At 35.2% G+C, this 18,952-nt stretch overlaps 1 protein-coding gene across 5 annotated transcripts in view; it reads right to left on the bottom strand.

The window, feature by feature from the left end:
• Nucleotides 1–7,828: 7,828 nt before the first annotated feature.
• Nucleotides 7,829–18,952, bottom strand: part of LOC126810756 (uncharacterized) — a 59,902-nt gene continuing 48,778 nt past the window's right edge. For 2 of the 5 annotated variants that reach the window (XM_050535994.2, XM_050535995.2), the window contains 9 exons: nt 18,592–18,741; nt 17,470–17,617; nt 15,486–17,048; nt 14,928–14,990; nt 14,358–14,480; nt 13,832–14,006; nt 12,447–13,483; nt 11,423–11,481; nt 7,829–9,991 (listed from right to left, as the gene is read on the bottom strand). In XM_050535994.2, the coding sequence (XP_050391951.1) occupies nt 9,392–9,991; nt 11,423–11,481; nt 12,447–13,483; nt 13,832–14,006; nt 14,358–14,480; nt 14,928–14,990; nt 15,486–17,048; nt 17,470–17,617; nt 18,592–18,741 (3,918 nt within the window). In that variant the 3' untranslated portion in view covers nt 7,829–9,391. The remainder of the gene's footprint in view (nt 9,992–11,422; nt 11,482–12,446; nt 13,484–13,831; nt 14,007–14,357; nt 14,481–14,927; nt 14,991–15,485; nt 17,049–17,469; nt 17,618–18,591; nt 18,742–18,952) is intronic. The other 3 variants (XM_050535998.2, XM_050535996.2, XM_050535997.2) reach the window with 3 other exon arrangements.

The raw sequence follows: 18,952 nt of genomic DNA, 5'->3' as shown, positions 1-18,952 counted from the left end.
GTTTCAAATTTCTCGCTTCTTTGTTATGAGAATTTGAATTTTCATTGTATGCACTTTTTATTTCTCTCTAGATTTTAGCACATTACTTTTCACACTAGGCATTTTATTTTATTTAATCAATTGCACCGAAGTATTTCGGGAGGTTGGATGGCTGAATGGTTAGCGTGCGCGCGCTGTATCATAAAGTCTGTCATTGAGTCGACTGGCGTGGTTTCGAATCCCCGGTTGTACGAGACAAGGAGTAGGGTCGCCTGTCCAACCTCGTGGGTTTTCTCTGGGTCCTCCGGTTTCCTCGCACTGCTAAAGACCCCCATGCGCAAGCGAAATATTGAAATAAAATTAAACCATATGTTAGTCCCGAAATGACCTACTTTGTGTCGAGTGGACGTTAAACCCCATTTCTCTCTCTCTCTCTCTCTCTCTCTCCGAAGTATTTCTTCCGAGATATCAACCACATAGGCCTACGATCGATCAATAATTTTCACATAATATAAAACACTTTTCGGATTTCGATCTTTCAGCATTATTCTATCACCAATTTCCAAATATGCCAAGCGCTTTTTTGAGTTTACGTTCACATAATTACTTTGCATTTACAAGTTGATATAATAATTTTGATGGAAATGTAGGTGCCCTGTGCAGCTTCACCATTCCCGGAACTATGTAACGGACTTAAAACTTTATCAATAAATCCAGGCCAATGAAAGTTTCAGGTATTCAGCTACTTCCGTATAGTAGAATAGCATATAAATAAGAAACCTCATCTCTCAACACTCCGTCTTTCGAGATAAGAGATCATCTCTCAAGTCTCAACCCTAATGTTTCGAGATAAGAGATGCTGCTATATAGTTTGTTTCAACTGGCAAACTCCAACGCTAATCACATCAGGCTTCAAATAAGCAAAATTGACAATTTTTTCTTCAAAACAATGATTATTTCTGCCACATCCAACTACAATTAAGCAGAAAAAACCCAGGAGATTAGATAAAGAGCTGACAGTTCTCGTTATAATAAATGAAAAAAAAATAATGTAAAGGGAATTTGCTGAAAATTTCAGTCAAATTGATCCACCCTGAACCGAGTATTTAGCGATTGAGTTTTGGGCATAGCTTCGATCATCATTACTAAATTCGGTACGATAATAAACATAGTCTCGATTATCCATTTTTTGATTTAATCAGAAGCAGCAGACAGGATTCTAATCCAGTAAATATCACGGGCTAGCGATGACATCTAGAGTTGATTATGGTCTGGATAAGTTAATTACTGTCTAATTAATAATTTAGATAACATTTTAGGCCTAAAGAAAGACCTGCAATTGACAGATTTATCTCTTGCATAATGTATGTTTAATAAAGAAATTAATTTTGCCAGGTGAAACTATAAAAGCACTCAATCGTAGCCAAAAACCAACACATCAGTGTATCTCGACGTTTTTAGCTACGTTCTCGTCGCCACGAGAATAGTAATCTGCATCTAATAGGTACTTTACATCTTTGGCCACTAAACCTATTTTCGCCAGTTCTCGACATCTGGATAAGCCAAGAATGTCTGTAATGTTTAAGAATAAATAAATCTAGATCCACAAATAGATTTCTAGCACTGTAGATATTTTTTGCGCCTTCTGGTGGATGTTTATCTTGGGGGACGAGAGGGGCTGTGGGAATTTGTAACAATCCTATTGGTTTCAAATTTATAAACACGTTTCATTAGATTGGACATCATGTTATGCTGCAGAAATAGGTAATACATTAATATATTAAAAAGCCTCGTCGTTTAAACATACATTATGCAAGAGCTAAATCTGTCTATTGCACGTCTTTCTTTAGGCCTGAAATGTTATCTAAATTATAAATTAGACATTCATTAACTTATCCATACTACAATGAACTCTCGATGTCATCGCTGGCCTGCGATATTTACTGGATTATGATCCCATTCATGATTTAATCATGAAATGGATAATCGAGGCTGTGTTTTTATCGTTCCGACTTTAGTGATAATGATCGAAAATTCAATCGCTAAATTCTCTGTTCAGAGTGGATCAAATTGACTGAAAGTTTCAGCAAATTCACTTTACATGATCTAGTTTTTAACTATTATTGTGAGAACTACCTAATCTCCCGTAATGTATCTTTCGCCCGTCCAACCTCATGGGTTTTCTCTGGTTCTTCCCACTGCTAAAGACCCCTACGCGCAAGCGAATTATTGAAATACAATTGAACCATATGTTAGTCCCGAAATGGCCTAGTTTGTGTCGAGTGGACGTTAAACCCCATTTATCCTCGCCCTCTCCTACTCACTGATCCACGGTGGTTCCCTTATATCAGTGATTCTCAACCATTGTGCCGAGAGCTCTTCTTAAGTGTGCCGCGAAATAATTTTGAACGGCACACTAAGAAATTGCGAAAAATCACGTGACCCCTATTGAGTGTTCACTAACGCACTCGGCAAACCTCGGGACCCTACATCTAGCCTCGGCTGTATGACAGTAAGTAATATGCATCTACGCCTATACATTTGCGATGCGGCACCGGTTTACTTATAAGGGAAACTTGCCCGCGTTTAGAAAGAAGTTCTCAAAATTGCGTCGTTCGAAGAGTGTGTAGAATTTTCAGTGCAAAGAAAATCGGATAAACTTGAAAGAAAAACAGCTTCAAACTTTGAAAATTTTGTATGATAAAACATTCTTCAAATACGCCGTCATCAATGACGTCATTAGTCGTCATGGACAACGCCATTGTAATCCGGGAACTTGAAAGTAGTTCTAATGGCGGACTTGGTCATACAGCCCAGATTAGATGTAGGGTACTGGAATCTGTTGAGGTTTGCCGAGTGTCACTAACGAAGTCACACTGATCAGCAGTGAATTTTCGCTAGGCCTCTACAATCACTGATAAGGATGACATCGATGCGACTTAATGAGCCAGAAATATTAACTTTTTTCCTGCTACAAATTAAATTCTAAAACATTTTTTTATGTATTGGAAAAATAAATAAAGGCGTTTGACGTATTTGTAGGTAAAATTATTTCCTATAATTTTAGTGTTAATGGGTTTTAAAATGACTAAAAGGCAGCATTCTCTCCGAAGCAGTAACGTCTTATGTAAGCAATGCACGCGCCATTCAGCCAGTGATTGACGCCGCGTGCTGTGACGGCACGTGTTAGGGCAGTCATCTTTGACAGAGATATTACTAGACTCGTAATTCTCTGTGAAACAGATTGTAACGAAGTGTCCTCGGATGCATGAGAGTTAGCTCCCTTCTGTCAATCACCGTAAACGCTATTTCGCCTTTAGATAAATATTACTTTTTCCACTATTCCGGGGTTAGGGCTCGGGCCCGTAGCCAACTCATAAAATTTGGTGGGGCTACGGAATGTTTTGGAGGCGGAGGGTGTGGCCGGCTAAGAACGCTCCTAAGAAATCATTATTGTTGGCAAAATATTGGGGGGGGGGGGGCTAATTCTTTTTTTTGGGGGGGGGGGGGGGCGTTAGGGCTAGGGATTCTTATAACTAGTTGATTTTATTTACTAAGGGTTAGGGCTAGGGTTTGATATATTCTTTGCTTTGGGTTAGGGTGAGGACTGGTGTTATTTAGTCTATTTTACTGTGCACTAGGAATAGGATGTCGTTCAGGTTTGTGAAGATTTTCTGGTGATTTTCTTACAGATCAGTATAGTGTTTTCTGATGATTTTGGATGCACTTGCTGCTGTTGCGCTAAATGGAACTACAAAAGGGGCTATTGCGCTAGCCATATGAATATCCAAACGTAAGGGTGCTGTTGTTTTCAATTTGTCAATCCCGAATTGTTCTCTTGTTAGCCTAAACGTTTTAATTTCTTCGGTAGTTGAGACCGGTTTGTCTTTTTTGGTGACTATGTCTTACCGGTGACAGTTAATTCTTTCCCTAAGTGCATTTCCTCACGCCCTGTCGAAGACACCCTTGCCAGACGCCCCACCCGCCCCCTCCCCACATGTCCAAGTGTTTCTGATACTTTAAAAAAAAAATTGAACTGACGCTGATAATTTAAAGAAAAATAGTATTTAATCATTTTATAATTACATTATATATTTTATACACACACAAAAATAAATAAATACTGTATGCCGAGTAAAGTATTGTATGTCGAATAAAACCCATTAAATTTTTAATATTTAGAATACATATTTATATGTAGAATAAATATTTAGATTTATATTATATTTAGTTGTACACACAAAATATAAATATTTCATGCGGAGTAATTCCCGTTAAATTTGTAATATTTAGAATACATATTTATATTTAGAATACATATTTATATTTAGAATACATATTTAGATTTACATTATATTTAGTTATACACACAAAATATAAATATTGTATGCGGAGTAATTCCCTTTAAATTTGTAATATTTAGAATTCGTATTTAAATTATATTATTTTATACACACAAAATATAAATATTGTATGCCGTGTACAACCCGATAAATTTGTAATATTTAGAATTTAGATATTCAAAAATATAAAATAGATCATCTCATTGTAACGTTGTTCTTTTTACTTCTTATTTCTTCCTCAACCCACAACAAGATCGGAATGGATTGAACTAATACATCTTTTAATTCTCTAAATATAATCCGAATTTTTCTGGTAAATGATTGATTTTCAAAATTATCTGTAAATAAAAACATAAAAGAAATAACACATCAGTTATTGTAGATTACGTTTATAAACATGTACATCTACTTTCCATATTAGAAATAACCCGCAGTGACGTACAGGGAGGAGGGGACAGACCAACGCGGTCATCCTTATTAAGGGGTCATCCAATTGACTCATGGAATTTAATTAATGTTGTCGATTTATATTTAATTGAATAAAAATAAAAGTTTATTACTTCTGGCTGACTGTAACAGTAAGTAATGTCGTCGCTATCACCAGCAAATGGGTTCAATTCTTGGGGATACATATCTGTGGTATATTCTGTTCTGGTCACATCATGGTCATCCACGGTACAGTTGTCACCATTAAAATCTGTTTCGCTGTATAGAAATAACCTATAGGTGGCTTTGGAGGTGGAGTTTGTGGTCCATCTCCCGCGTCTTTGCGGCAATCTTCTAATACACGCTCCTCTAATCTAGGTGGCTTCTGAGGAGGACCTAAATTTAATAATTTCCAAACCGAAAAATCAATAAAACTAATAAATAAAACGGAATAACAGTTGAATTTCTACAATAAAATATGGGTTATTGACGGTACTTACCCTCTAGTGGAATGTCTGCCATATTTATGATATATGATCAAACAAAAAGTTATTAAACAGTTCTAAAAGTAACTGGAATTGCTGTATAACTCTGCAAGATGTTGTTGCTAGTAGAAAATCTCCTAGGAACTAGTGAAGACAATAGATATACCATAATAAGGTAAGACAATGATGACGTCATAATACCTTTTCTTGCTTCTGACGACGTTCAAGCGTTCTTTTACAGGAAGTCTATGTGTCTACGGAGGAAACCCGGATTTTCATCCTATCCCAATTACTAGTTAATACTTTATTTATTAGACCCACAGACGCTTGAAAAATACAATCGACAGATGATTAATAAATTAGCTGCGACGGATTATGGGCCGGAGGCATATAATTCAAGACTAAAAAAGCCCGGCCCCATCACCACCACCACACACACACACACACACACATCCTAACTACTTCTATGGTGAGGCTGTTCTCCAATTCAGTTTCTGTTGGGGTTTTTTTTTTTAAAAAAAGTAAGAAAAACTACGCTAGAAACATTCACTTCTTTTGGGGCCTCCGAGCTTACAATACACGCAGGCTGCTTCTCAGGCCACTAATGTAAATTTGCTACAATTGAAAAGGTTTCAGTATATTGTGTTATTATTGCAGAGTTCCGCTAACTGTTCGAAAAAATTATTTAAAAAAAGGTTTCTTTTGATAATCTGACTATACACGTACATTATTACAACGAAAAAAAACCTATATTTTTAAGTGCATATTATATATTCTAATAAGAAAATTCTGCCAGGATTTGGTAAATATGCATGGTTTAGAGGCCGAAGAATAACAGAGGAGGTTGGTTACGGTGATACGTTTATAGTATGCTGCTTCAAGTTTGTCTATCTCAAAATTTCATTGGTCAACCTCAAACGGACTTTTTGGAGCAAAGACATGGCCAGTTGTTGCTCTTTTTGTAGTGAAAAACGTTCAACATAACGGAAATTTGGGGAAGATTAGGAGTTGGGAAAAGAGAACAGAATTAAAAATTGGGAAATTATTGGTGGTCTGTTTCCTTTTACCGATCGGTTGGTTACGCCCCTTTAGTCTCTGCATGGTTGAGTGGATTTTTTTTAGCTAAACTCTATGGTGGCTGAAAGCGTCCATTTAGATCGGCGGGTTTCTAGATACCACGCGAGAGTCGCCGTTAAGCCAGCACGACGAAAAAGGCGCCGATCGGCGACTTTTTCGTCGTAATACCTTATCGGCGACCCGCGACTTTCACAACACGAGAGTCGCCGTTAAGCAAGTCGCCGAAAAAGGCGCCGATTTTTTCGGCGACTTTTTCGGCGACTCTCGTGTTGTGAAAGTCGCGGGTCGCCGATAAGGTAAGGTAATACGACGGTAATCGAAGAAAGGGGTTTGATAATACATTTTCTGCCAGGTTTTGGTGAATATTCATGATTTTGAGAGGTCGCGGTTAGGTTGAAATGTAGGGCCGAAAATTGCATGTTTACTTGTCCCTACTTCCAGCTTGTGTTTTTCAAGTTTTTCATGGTAAACCTCATACATGCTTTTGTTCAAGAGTTTGCCACATGTTGCTCCATCTGTGGCAGAAAGTAGGCTAGCCTACAAGTCCTAACTCATCCAAAAGCTCCTCCATTTTATATACAAGAAGTAAAATGTAGCCATTGCGCATGTAACTAACTATAAACTTCCGAGGCTTAACGGCGACTCTCGTGTTGTGAAAGTCGTGGGTCGCCGATAAGGTAAGGTAATACGACGAAAAAGTCGCCGATCTAGAAACACGCCGATCTAAATGGACGCTTTCAGCCACCATAACAAACTGCTATAGAATTAATTCACATGTCAACTTTTTATTAAATCTTTTGAAATGGGAGACCTGGACAGAGTTATCCCCCTTTAGTCTTCACCGCTCCCAACTAAAACGTTCGTCACGTCAAAACGAAAAGTACACTCATAGTAGTCATAGTATAAAGTGGACAACTTGACAACCCATGCATGTAATTTCTTCTGTATAAACTGTAATATGGATAGGCCTAGTCAGAAATCCAAGGCACTCTAACTACACCTTCAGCTATCACCAGAAGGTCCAGAGAAGATTCAGACTGCTTTTTAATTTAATAATGGGGTGTGTGGGGGGGGGGGGGACATTCGTGCTACTGAGGATGAGCATATGCCATGAGGGAATCTTTGCTCAGACATCGACTATACATTCCTATTTCGAATACCACCTGTCAGGGTTTCTTTTACGAATGCGGCAAAGTCGTACAAGGGACCTTGTTTTCTTGTCCCGTCCAAATGACTAGAAGATATTCCTTTTCCGGATCTCCAGCCTGCTCTACTGACAAGGGGATAAGTTATTAAAATCCACAGCATAAGGGGTTGGGTGGCTGAATGATGTGCGCTTTAGATAATAAGGTCGGTCATTGAGTTAAGTGGCATGGTTTTGATTCCCAGCTTTTACTGACTTGTGGGTTTACTCAAGTCCTTCACTTACCCCCCCCCCCCCCACTGTTAAACTGTTAAAGACAAAGTCTCTTCCTCCTCTCTCTCAAAGTTTAAGTTTTAATGAATAAAGTCAATGAATATTTTTAATTATTTATTTTATTTCAAAGAAGCAACAATTTTATTCTAAAGGCATGTAACCATACTATAATATGATTGGTTTATTGAAGGGTTGGTGATATGATACAACACAATAATGGAATGATTCTAGTGGAATGAAGAATTATGTCAGGTAGTTTTTATAGAATGTTAAACCAAATCAGATTAAAACCATACAACATTCAATACTTATAAATTATGAAAGTTATATAATATCAATTATATTTATATTAATTATATTGCATGAAGTATTGTGATAATGAGATTTGATTTTTAAAATCTATTCTGTGTAGGGATTGGGGGGGGGGGGTCGAGAGGTCCAATGTATCTACTTTAGATCATAAGGTCTGTCATTTCGTCAACTGGCATGGTTTTGATTCCCAGCTTGTAAGTGACAAGAAGTAGGGTTGCCTGTCTAGCCTTTGAGTTCTATCCAGGTTCTTCTATTTCCTCCCGCTGCTAAAAACCACCATGTTAGTCACAAAATGACCTAGTTTGTATTGAGTGGACAATAAACCCCATTTCTCTCTCTCTTGTTTGTATGTTCATTTCTATGATAAAAAGAAAGTAGAAATAATTGCTAGAGACATTTGTTCTAAATGACCATTATTTATCTATCACCAAGCTATTATGCTCTAAATAAGGAATGCTTTCCTTGATAAATACACAACTGATTTTGGAGCCAGATATGTGTTTCAATATAAATGATATTTAATGATAATTTTGATATTGGCAGTAGATTTAAATACAAGGTTCAACTACTCTTGCGATGTGCCCTATTAAAAAATGCTGCCTTAAAGGTCACAACCATTCAATAGGAGGGAGGGAGCATATCTTCTTTTTAAAGTATATATGATTTTTTGCCAACACTAATAAAAAATAATTTAGTTTACTCCAATATGGATAGTTTTGGGACATATTAGTCAACAACATTCTAAGACTAGATCATAATAAATGATGAAATACAAAATATATGATCTACAATGTCATACCACATTACAAAATATACATAATATACAAAAAACATCTTTATCATAAATACACAAAATTTCAATAAACTATACAATTTCTTTGATATGAAAATGATAACAAATATATAGAATAATGTTGTACAACTTATAATTTACATCTTTGGTGTACAACATACAATAGGTTTATACAATTACAATTAGACAAAATCATGTTTATTGTGTAATGACCATTTGATGGCAGTGGAGGAACATTAATACATTTATCAAACATTTAACATAAATTCTTATAATGATAAATATATACGATGAAATTCCAACTTCCAATCCTGTACAATTCATTATGGATATTTACATAGCTTTCTATTAACGTGCTCTATTTTAACTAGTGTAAAATTCACAATAAATAATATAATATTCTATATTATATCTTTCAACAATTAAAAGAATAAGAGATACAAATATTTATCTTTCTACTTTAAGATTAAAAATTTAATTCATAATGAACAAACACTTTGTAATATGTCAAATGGACGAAAAGTTGAAATTAAGAAAGTTTGGACTGATGAAGGCACTCTCAACTGGAGGGCATGAATCGATGCATATAAAAACGACACTTAGAACAATAGTTTTCGTCTATTTCTATTCCCTGTTTTTGACACAATTCACAAAATCCTGCACCCGTTCCAATCGGTGGCGATTCATCACTATTATTACTGTCAATGTCTTCATCGTTATTAAAGTGTGAACGTGGTCGACGATCTTCGTCATCACTGTAATAAGCCGGATCGTCCATAAAACGGGATGAGTTTATTTCTGATGAAGACTGATATCCACCTGTTTCTCCCGCCACCAAGGCCAGATTTTCAGAAAAGGTCACAGATTTCCGAGGACGAGAACTCTTATTTTTTGTTTTTGTTAGCACAGATTTAGGTTTTTTAACAGACGACGATTCTGATTTACTACGTACACGATGTCCCACTGTAGGCTTTTCAATATCTTTCGGCACAATAACTACTTGATTTGTCGGTGATTTAGAAGTTTCGAAGCGAGAAGCCAAAGCTCGAACATTAAGTCTCATGGCTTCTGCATCTTCTCCCGACGAATCTAAATTATCATGTGGGACGATATTGCTGTTAAATCTTTCATCCGTTAAGTTTCTAAGATCTGGCTGGCTCTGAAATTAAAAGAAAAAGAACATGAAAATATGTTTCAGAAATCAGAAGATATGAGCATATCGCACAAACCCTGTGCAGTCACTTTAGCCACATGGATCTGCTAATGTATTCAACAACAAAAAGAAGACAATGTGTGAAATTAAACAAATTTTGTGGCAAGCCTTGCTGAGTGCACTTTACAAATTCCATGAAGTATTACTTTTCTAAAACAGAGTAATAAATCTATGCTTTGTAATGAGGTGTTACTTGATTAGAAGCATTAACTAAGCAAATTGAGCAGAAAAAAAAAAAAAAAAATCTTTATGCAAATAAATGAATGAATATAAGTACTGATTTCCTTCTACAAATATTTAGGAAACAAAATACAGAAACCTTATTCACAAAAACTTTAACTAAAATATTTGAAGAATTGCAGACTTTTCATTGGCTAGGACATAAATTATGTTCTAGAATTTTAACCCTCATCCAATGAAAAGGCTGCATTCTTAAAATATTTTAGTTTCAGTTTCTATGAATAAGGCCCCAAAACAAAAGATTGTAAGTAAGCAGTGTATAAAATCTACAAAGGATAACAAATTGTTAAAAATCATTCTTTAACCCTTAAATTTTGTTTTAAATACCAACCTTTGATGCCAGAAACATGTTAAGATAACTATTAATATAAATGTCTGTTGGTTTGTTAGTGGGATTTATATTATCTAATATATACAGTTATATATTAATGTCTAAACACAACAAAAATTCATAACACAACACCTTTATATAGATAATAATTACTGGTTTATAATACTAGCAACGTACTCTTGTCTATTATCTTACTTGATAAAAATGATAGAACCATCATTAAAACACTGCTGGTATATATAGAGAGAAACAATTTACGTCATTTCAGAACCTGCACTTACTAATAGAGTTCAATTTTATTTCAATTAATCGCTTGTGTGAAGGGGTCTTTAGCAGTAGGAGGAAACCGAAGTACACAGAGAAAATCCACGAGGTTGGACAGGCGATTTTATTCCATGCCATAAACAAGCTGGGGCTTGAAACCACACCACTGGACTTGATGACAGACCTTATGATTTAACACATGCTTTAAACTATTCGCCTACCTACCCTAGCCATCGTATAATAAACCAGTTTTGGTAATCTAAAGCTATATAAATGTGTTGGGCCATTACCAATTAATTACTAAAATGCCTATTAAAGACGCAGCAATAAGTTAGTCAGAAAAAATAAGAAAGCAAGTAAGTTAAGTAGAAAAGATTAGAGATAAAAGAACAATTAACAAAGCCAAAGCAATAAATAAGATATAAACAAATTGTTAAATAAATGTTCCAAAAATGAGAAAATTAAATTAATAAAGATTTGCCGAAAATAAATGATAATCCATGCAGGTACGAGATGACAATAATCTCTATACTTATACTTACTGCTGAAGATGCTCGTAGACCCTTATCTGGTTTCAATGACATAGTGTTTGATAGTGAATCTGCAGAAGCAAGCACAAACACTTTCAATTAGCAAAAAATTTGTATATCTTATCCCAAGAATAATAATTTTTAATCAACTTGAAATTATTTCAAGTTTATCCCAAGGGCAGACAATTTGCATTCAGTTTAATAACCACATTTTGTTAGCATTAAAACGGCCAAAAGCTAGCAGCAAGACACAGTGGGGATGCTCGATTGACAGTCTGGAACTATCAAATTGGCAGAATTGACACAGAATAAGTTCCGTCATCTGAGGTGAGTATGAGTAGAATCATGAAGTAATTAAACACAACAAACATGTTTCAGCTGCCGTTATTGGTTATGGTAGCCCGAAATTCCCTTTTTTACTAGTTGTGGGATTGATAGAATTTAATTCCGGAACGTTCAATCGAGTATCCCTACTATTATATGAAGACTTTTTTCATAGATTGATCAAGTTTGGTGTTAAAGGGTTACTGTTAGTAATAACAAGAGTTAGTTAAAGTGATATGTTAGAAATACTTTCATTATAAATAAAGTCATAAACAATCGTATGAAATAAATCTTTCATTTTCATCAAATATATTCCTTCTGCAACAACATGCATCATTATACTAGCGCTATTAGGCCATTCAGGCGCATATCAAGGCATTTACAAAAGTCCATGACTAAATTAGGCTTAGGCATAAAATTCTTATTTCAGAACAAAGAAAATTTGCTAACTTTTTAGAGTTTTATGTAATGGACTTTTGCAAAAATTCACAAAATACAACTTATAGCAAAACAGCAATCAGAATTTCAAAAATTTTAAAAAAATATGAAATGTTAAAATGTTACTTATTAGCTTCATCAAAACTTTACTTTAGGAAACTATGTTATCTTTTCCTGAATGATGACCAGAACATATATTTTTATACTGCTGTTATATTGATTGCTATGTTACTACAAGTTTTAAAAACGTGCTATAAACAGTGTTAGTAGGTACCTGGATTATTAAAGAATGGAGAATCTACAAGTTTCTGGCAATCGGGTTGAGACGTGCAGCGTTCCAATGCTTTGCCGCCATAAACATTCAAACAGTTGCTACTTTTCGAAAATTGAGAGGCAACCATTATGGGTTTTTGTTTTATACACGGCTTAATAACACGTGGTTTATTTCCGCCATTTGTAGTAGGAACACCAGTCGACGACAGTGGACCAGACGTCCTACATGCAGTATTAGGTACTGATCGTTGGTAACTGCCAACCTCTGGTTGTCTCGTATTAGGCTGTCGGTATGCGGCATCAGCTGACTTCACCATTGTCTGTGGTACAGGACTCTCATTCTGTTGTATTCTATTTACAGTTTGTCCTTGTTGAGTATTTCTGCTATTGGTTGAACCGTGTGCTTGTCTTTGGGCTATATTCTTCTGTAGCATCTGTCTTATATCTGATTTACTCATCCTTGGTTGACTTCGCAGATGAGATCGCAATTGCGGATCAGAACCACTATTATCTGAATGGATACTACCATCAATAGAGTTAGTCGTACTAGACCCAGACGATGATCGTGCGTGTTCAACACCTTGATGTAATGATTTTTGTTTGTTTAGATATGATTGATACACTTCTTCTTTCGGCGGAGGACCTCGCGCCGTCCGTCGTGGAAGAGAACCATACATATCACTATTGTTTGACAACGTTGAATCGCGTGAACTTTGAGACACGTGACCTGAAGGAACACATGTTCGCACTGATGAATTACTGTCCGAATAAGAATGATTGGATGCATTTTTTGAATGATCTGAAAGAGTTCGACATAATGATCGTGAATTGTCTGGAAGTCTTGAATGATCAGGTCCCATATTCTGCGTATTGTGAAGGCTCTGATTACTGCTCTGTCTGTCATGTAACGAGTTCATATGAGACACTGGTAGTCCGGGTTTATCCAGATTATCAAGTCTCTCGGAAGAACCATTTGTTCGTCTTGTCCTCTCTTGAGATGCTCTCGAAAGGTCAGAATCAGTACTGTTTATACTTGATCTGAAATGATGGGGAAACAAATTAAAAAAATCAGAAAATGGTACACAGTATATGTTTGTACTGTTTTTAAATGGAATAATAGAGATATTTTATTCAGTCACAAAACGTACAGTAGAGTATGATTTATTTTATAGTTTATAGTATGATAAATTTTATAGTTGAGTATGATATATTTTATAGTTGAGTATTATCTATTTTCATAGTGGAGTATGATTTATTTCATAGTGGAGTATGATTTATTTCATAGTTGAATAGGATATATTTCATAGTTAAGTATGATATATTTCATAGTTAAGTATGATTTATTTCATAGTTAAGCATGGTTTATTTCATAGTTTATTTACTTACCTATTATCAGTAGAACCACGTAAATCATTGACCGGCGAAAGTTTAGAGTCAGATCTGGAGGACAAGCGAACTTTTAGGCTGCGAGATTTCATCAGACAGGAACTATGTCGATTTTGGGCAAAAACGACCATTTGATGCGTAATATTCTTTAAGTTTATAGCACTCTTTAAATAACCTATAATATAAAAAGAAAGTCAGATTCGAAACTTAGAAAATTGAAGCATAATATTGAAGAAATCTTAGAAGGGTTAAATCTGAGCTTAAAAAACATTAACAAAATTTAAGCAAAATATCAAATAAAGCTTTGGTTAAATCAGAGCTCTTATTTCATCCATTTGTGACAGTTAATGACCATCTTATATTTAAAATGCCAAAATGAGAAACCATATTTTATTACAGTTATTGTCCAGCTTTCTTTTAAAATGTCCAACTGAGAAAACATATTTTATTACAGCCCTGCTTACATTTAAAATGTCTAACCAAATTTAGATTTACACTTCTATATACTAATCAGTGAAAAACTTACCAATAGCAGTATCACAATAATGTACTGCCGAGGGATAATCTTTATTAGTTTCAGCTAACATACACTGATCCATTAAATCATCAGCAAATCCAAGTAACGTCTTAAACTGTTCATTTTTCATACCTATTATAGTATATATCAATATATCATACTCATGCTAATTATTATTATATTGTTACAATGTTTGTTATCTAATTAAACCAAGGCTCTAGTTTCACTCGTATTGACCAGTCTTAACTGACTGGCAAAAGGTATTAAATGGTTGGAGAATTTGCCTGTCAGTCAATTTGCATGCCATAAAACCAGAATTTCAGAGAATTTAAATCTATAGTTTTTATGTGTAGACACACTTTAAAATATGTAAAGAGAAATGGGATAATGCTAAAAATCGTCATATTCTTTGGAAAAAATATCAAAATATTTGATGTGCAAGCCCTGGATTAAACAATGAAATATGGGGAATATATCTGATATGCTAAAGGTCATAGCCATGCTGTGTTACAATCATGGGTTCTTTATTTGTGCAAGTTAAAAATACATGTTATTTTTGGAGATTTTTAAAAGTCATACCGTCTTTGTCTAATCCATTTCCAGCAGGTATTGGTTGGGGACATTCTACCTCCACATTATAATCTAAAATACAAATAAACATATTAAATAATACACCATTTACAGACAAAACAGAAACATATCTCCATATTGTGCTGAAAACGATAAAAGGACACTTGTCGAAATGCTGTGCTTATATAACAAAAACAGTGATTTTTTTCTATAAAAATTGTGTTCTGTTCATGGGTTTCTCAATCGCTAAATGTAACTTTAAGGGAAATGCTACTTAAAGATCATATCCATATAGTTTCCTCTCTAAAATACCAAATAGAAACTTATATCTTTACCGTTTCCTCCTTAATACCATTTAAAACTACTTTTAACTTTTAATCTATAATTCATTTGAGTTTATTATAGAAACATTCTTTATATTTAACGTTCATTTGACCGGTATATATTACAAAAATAAAACCCATATTCTATAATTCATTTCAGTTTATTACAGATTTTTAAAATTTATTTTTAACTTTTCATCTATAATTCATTTGTGTCTATTACAGAAAAAAAACCCCAACTTACTTTTGACAGGAACTGGAGGTGGTACTTCACCATTTCTATTTAGTTTCAAATTTTCAAACTGACTAGTTAAATCCTGCTTCATTGAATTGGTGGAGTTTGATTTTGGCATACCATTAACAAGAGTAACCTCCCCTTTATTATACCCAGATGTTTCTTGACTGTAGTTGTTGGGGGCTGGTGTCGGTGTTGGTACAATCATACCTCTTGTCAAGAAGAACTGATTATACGGATCCATGGTAACACTTCCAGTTGAACTAGAACTGTTGCGATCACTGCTACCATAACCGGAATCTTTATGTGAACCCAACGAAACATTATCGTAGGGAATCTCCACACTCAAACCTTTTGAATTAAGCAATTTACTCATCAAGGTATCATCCGTGCCATTGACACTGCCATTACTATGAGGTGTTGAGTGTCTTTGTTGATCTAAAATATTGGCCACCATCTTACGATCAATATAAACGATTTTATCATCCACAAAATCTTCTGGATGAGGTTCCGTGTTACGGGGCAAAGAATTACTTCTCTTTGGAGGCGGAGGTTTCTTTTTATCCGATGCTCGTTTCACCTGAGCAACAGTTTTTCTAACCGGTTTCGGCTCAACTTTGGCAGCAGATGGTCCATCGACCAAATCTCTAGAAGACTGACGCGGGTGAGATCCTTGACTGCTGAGATTACCCATAGAAGATTGTCGTGTCATGGTATTCGGTTCACTAGGACTTTGTTGTTTCTTCTTTCTGGGAAGCGTTGCTATGCCGACTTCTACTGGTGTATGGGTAGAAGTGTTTATGTTCTCATAATTGTGATTACCCGTTGATGGCTTGACAACACGATGTTGATTTGGGTTCACTATGTCTGAGTGAACACTGATAGAGTCATCTAGATTAGGAGGAACTGAAAGTGCCCGCGATTGATAAGGTGGAGGTCCATCTCCTGGTGGTAGACTTGTAGGCTCCATGTGACGTGGCACTTGTCCATTATACCCAGGATGTCCACCATTATAGTCACCCGGTACGTAACGAATCACATCAGCTCTAACTTTAGTGTTACCTTTCTTGAAAGGTTCCTTTCTCTGAGACTCTGCTGTTGATCGTGATATATGCTGAGTGTTTTGTGGAGACATTGAATTTAAAGACGGCCGTCTGTATTGATCTCTGGTTGATAAGGTATAATCATCTACGTCTTCCCTACCGTATGCGTTATACTGTTGTCTATTATTTGGATGTGGATTATAACCGTAATCGGGAATATTGTCCTTTTCAGCATAAGTTGAACTTCCTCCGGGTCGTAATGGTACTCGGTTAGGACGATCAGATTTTCCTGACATGGCTATAAGAAAAGATGGCTGCCTGCGATGATCACTATCAGTACGTTTGGGCACGTTGTTAGGATCTGGTCGATATTCAGGACCAGGTGTTCTAGACCGTCTGTCTGTATCAGGCCTCATGTTGTTACCATCTGGATTTGGCGTCCTTGATCTACGTGGGGTTGAGGAATTCATACTTTTGATACTTTCTTGGGTTCTGTCATGGCCGCTATCACTATCATCCACCAGTGGAACTAAAGCAAAATAAATATATTATTTCATTTTCATGTTGTAATGAATTTTTTAAAAAGTCCATGATATCAATTTATACAAAACAACAGACTAACCAGCATTAAATTATTGCTAACAGCAATATGATAGGCAGGTGGGAATTTGAGGTTTGTGGGGCTAACAGCACTACAGTAGAAGGGTGGGGTGGGCGGATGCTAATGGGATAGAAATCAATAATACCTAATTACTATACTGGGGAAATGTCTTTTGGAAAAAGTATCTTATTGTTAATACATTATTTTGGTTATTCTGAGATTATCTACAGTTATTTTCAACAGTTGTATTTCCATCTATTCTGCTTTGAATAATTCTTTACCCTTACTTAACTGGTGGTATTTCATCCTTAATAAACCTGAGCTAAAACAATTGTTTTTTTTAACTTACCTCCTGTAAATCCTGGAGCCATAACTTTCTTCTTCATGGCTGTATCTATGGGAACAGGTACAGCATTGGGATTAGCATAGAGTAGCAGAAGAGGTTGATATCTTCCTTTAGCACATTTCTCTACGACATTCTCCCATCTTGGTCCGATCTAACATAGAAAATATCAAGACAATTAATAATTCATCTCGTCTTAGAACCATTAACAAATAAAATTATTGTTGTGTATCCACTTTCTCAATAGATCAATTTACTCTGTTTCCACGAATCATCAATAATTAATCAAGGACAAAATTCAACAAATGATATAAGATTGCAACAAATATTTTAAACCAATCGAACAGTCACACATATAGTGTATCTAGTTTTTAACTGGTCAAAATAATTATTCATACATTACTCATCCACTGTTAGACTAACAGTAAAAATATAATGTGGATCATGAATTAATGATGATGATAAAGAAAAACAGATAAACAAGTCCTTGATGAGAATTCAAGATACATTAGATTAAATTCAATACAAGCAGGGCTGGATTAAGGAGAACGTTGATAGGGATGTAACCCCCAAATTAGTTCTAAAAAGACTTTGTACCATAAAAAATTATGTTATATGTTATGGTAGAGTTTAATAAGGGGGACATTAAATGTTTGCATTCGGCTTGCATCGGAATAGCTCCACATGCTTGATTGAGTGCTCCAGCCCCGGTGACATTTTCAGTTAGGAGCCCCATCTAAGCTTAATCCACCCCTACATAGGCACCTTTGACAGACACTGTCAGACACAAATTCAGGCATTGTCAGGTGTAATCCCCCTGCTGCCTGTCATTTTGTCTGGTACACATTTATCTTGTTTCAGTGTTTTATTGATTTAATAAAAACATGTCTGACAAAAAGATAAAATGTCAGGTAGGCCTACTAGTTCATAATTAGTGCTTGATATTTTGTCAGGTAACATTAAAATTGTTGTTTCCAGGTCGGAATATATATATTTAATTTGTGTAAAATCTATTATAAGGTCCATGTTAAAATACAACCAAACTGATAAACATATCCTTATAGATGTAATAGTAGGCCTACTCGACAAATACACTGATACAAGCACACGAAAAAAAATTCAACTTACCTCTCGAACTGTTGCATCATCAAAATAAATCCACACTTGTTGTTTGCTGTTAAAGAGGAAAGTTGAATAATGTTTACCATAGTAACAGACCACACCCACTAAATGCAATTTAGGTAAAACTTTTACATCCTGCATGACTGTATGGAAAACCTGAAATTTAAGAACAAAGGAATTCTCTTTATATGGTATCAACAATATCAAACAGAAATAGCTCATGAAAAGCTAAAATAGGAATAAGATATCATGTAACATCCAGTCAAATATAAATACAATACAATATTGCTACACGATTAAAGATACCTATAATAGATAGTTTACATAAAACATTAATAAATGCTATAAATCCAAATATTAAAGATTC

The sequence above is a fragment of the Patella vulgata genome, chromosome 2, assembly GCF_932274485.2.
Source record: "Patella vulgata chromosome 2, xgPatVulg1.2, whole genome shotgun sequence".
Taxonomy (NCBI): Eukaryota; Metazoa; Mollusca; class Gastropoda; family Patellidae; genus Patella; species Patella vulgata.
This window is presented reverse-complemented; position numbering and strand designations above follow the sequence as displayed.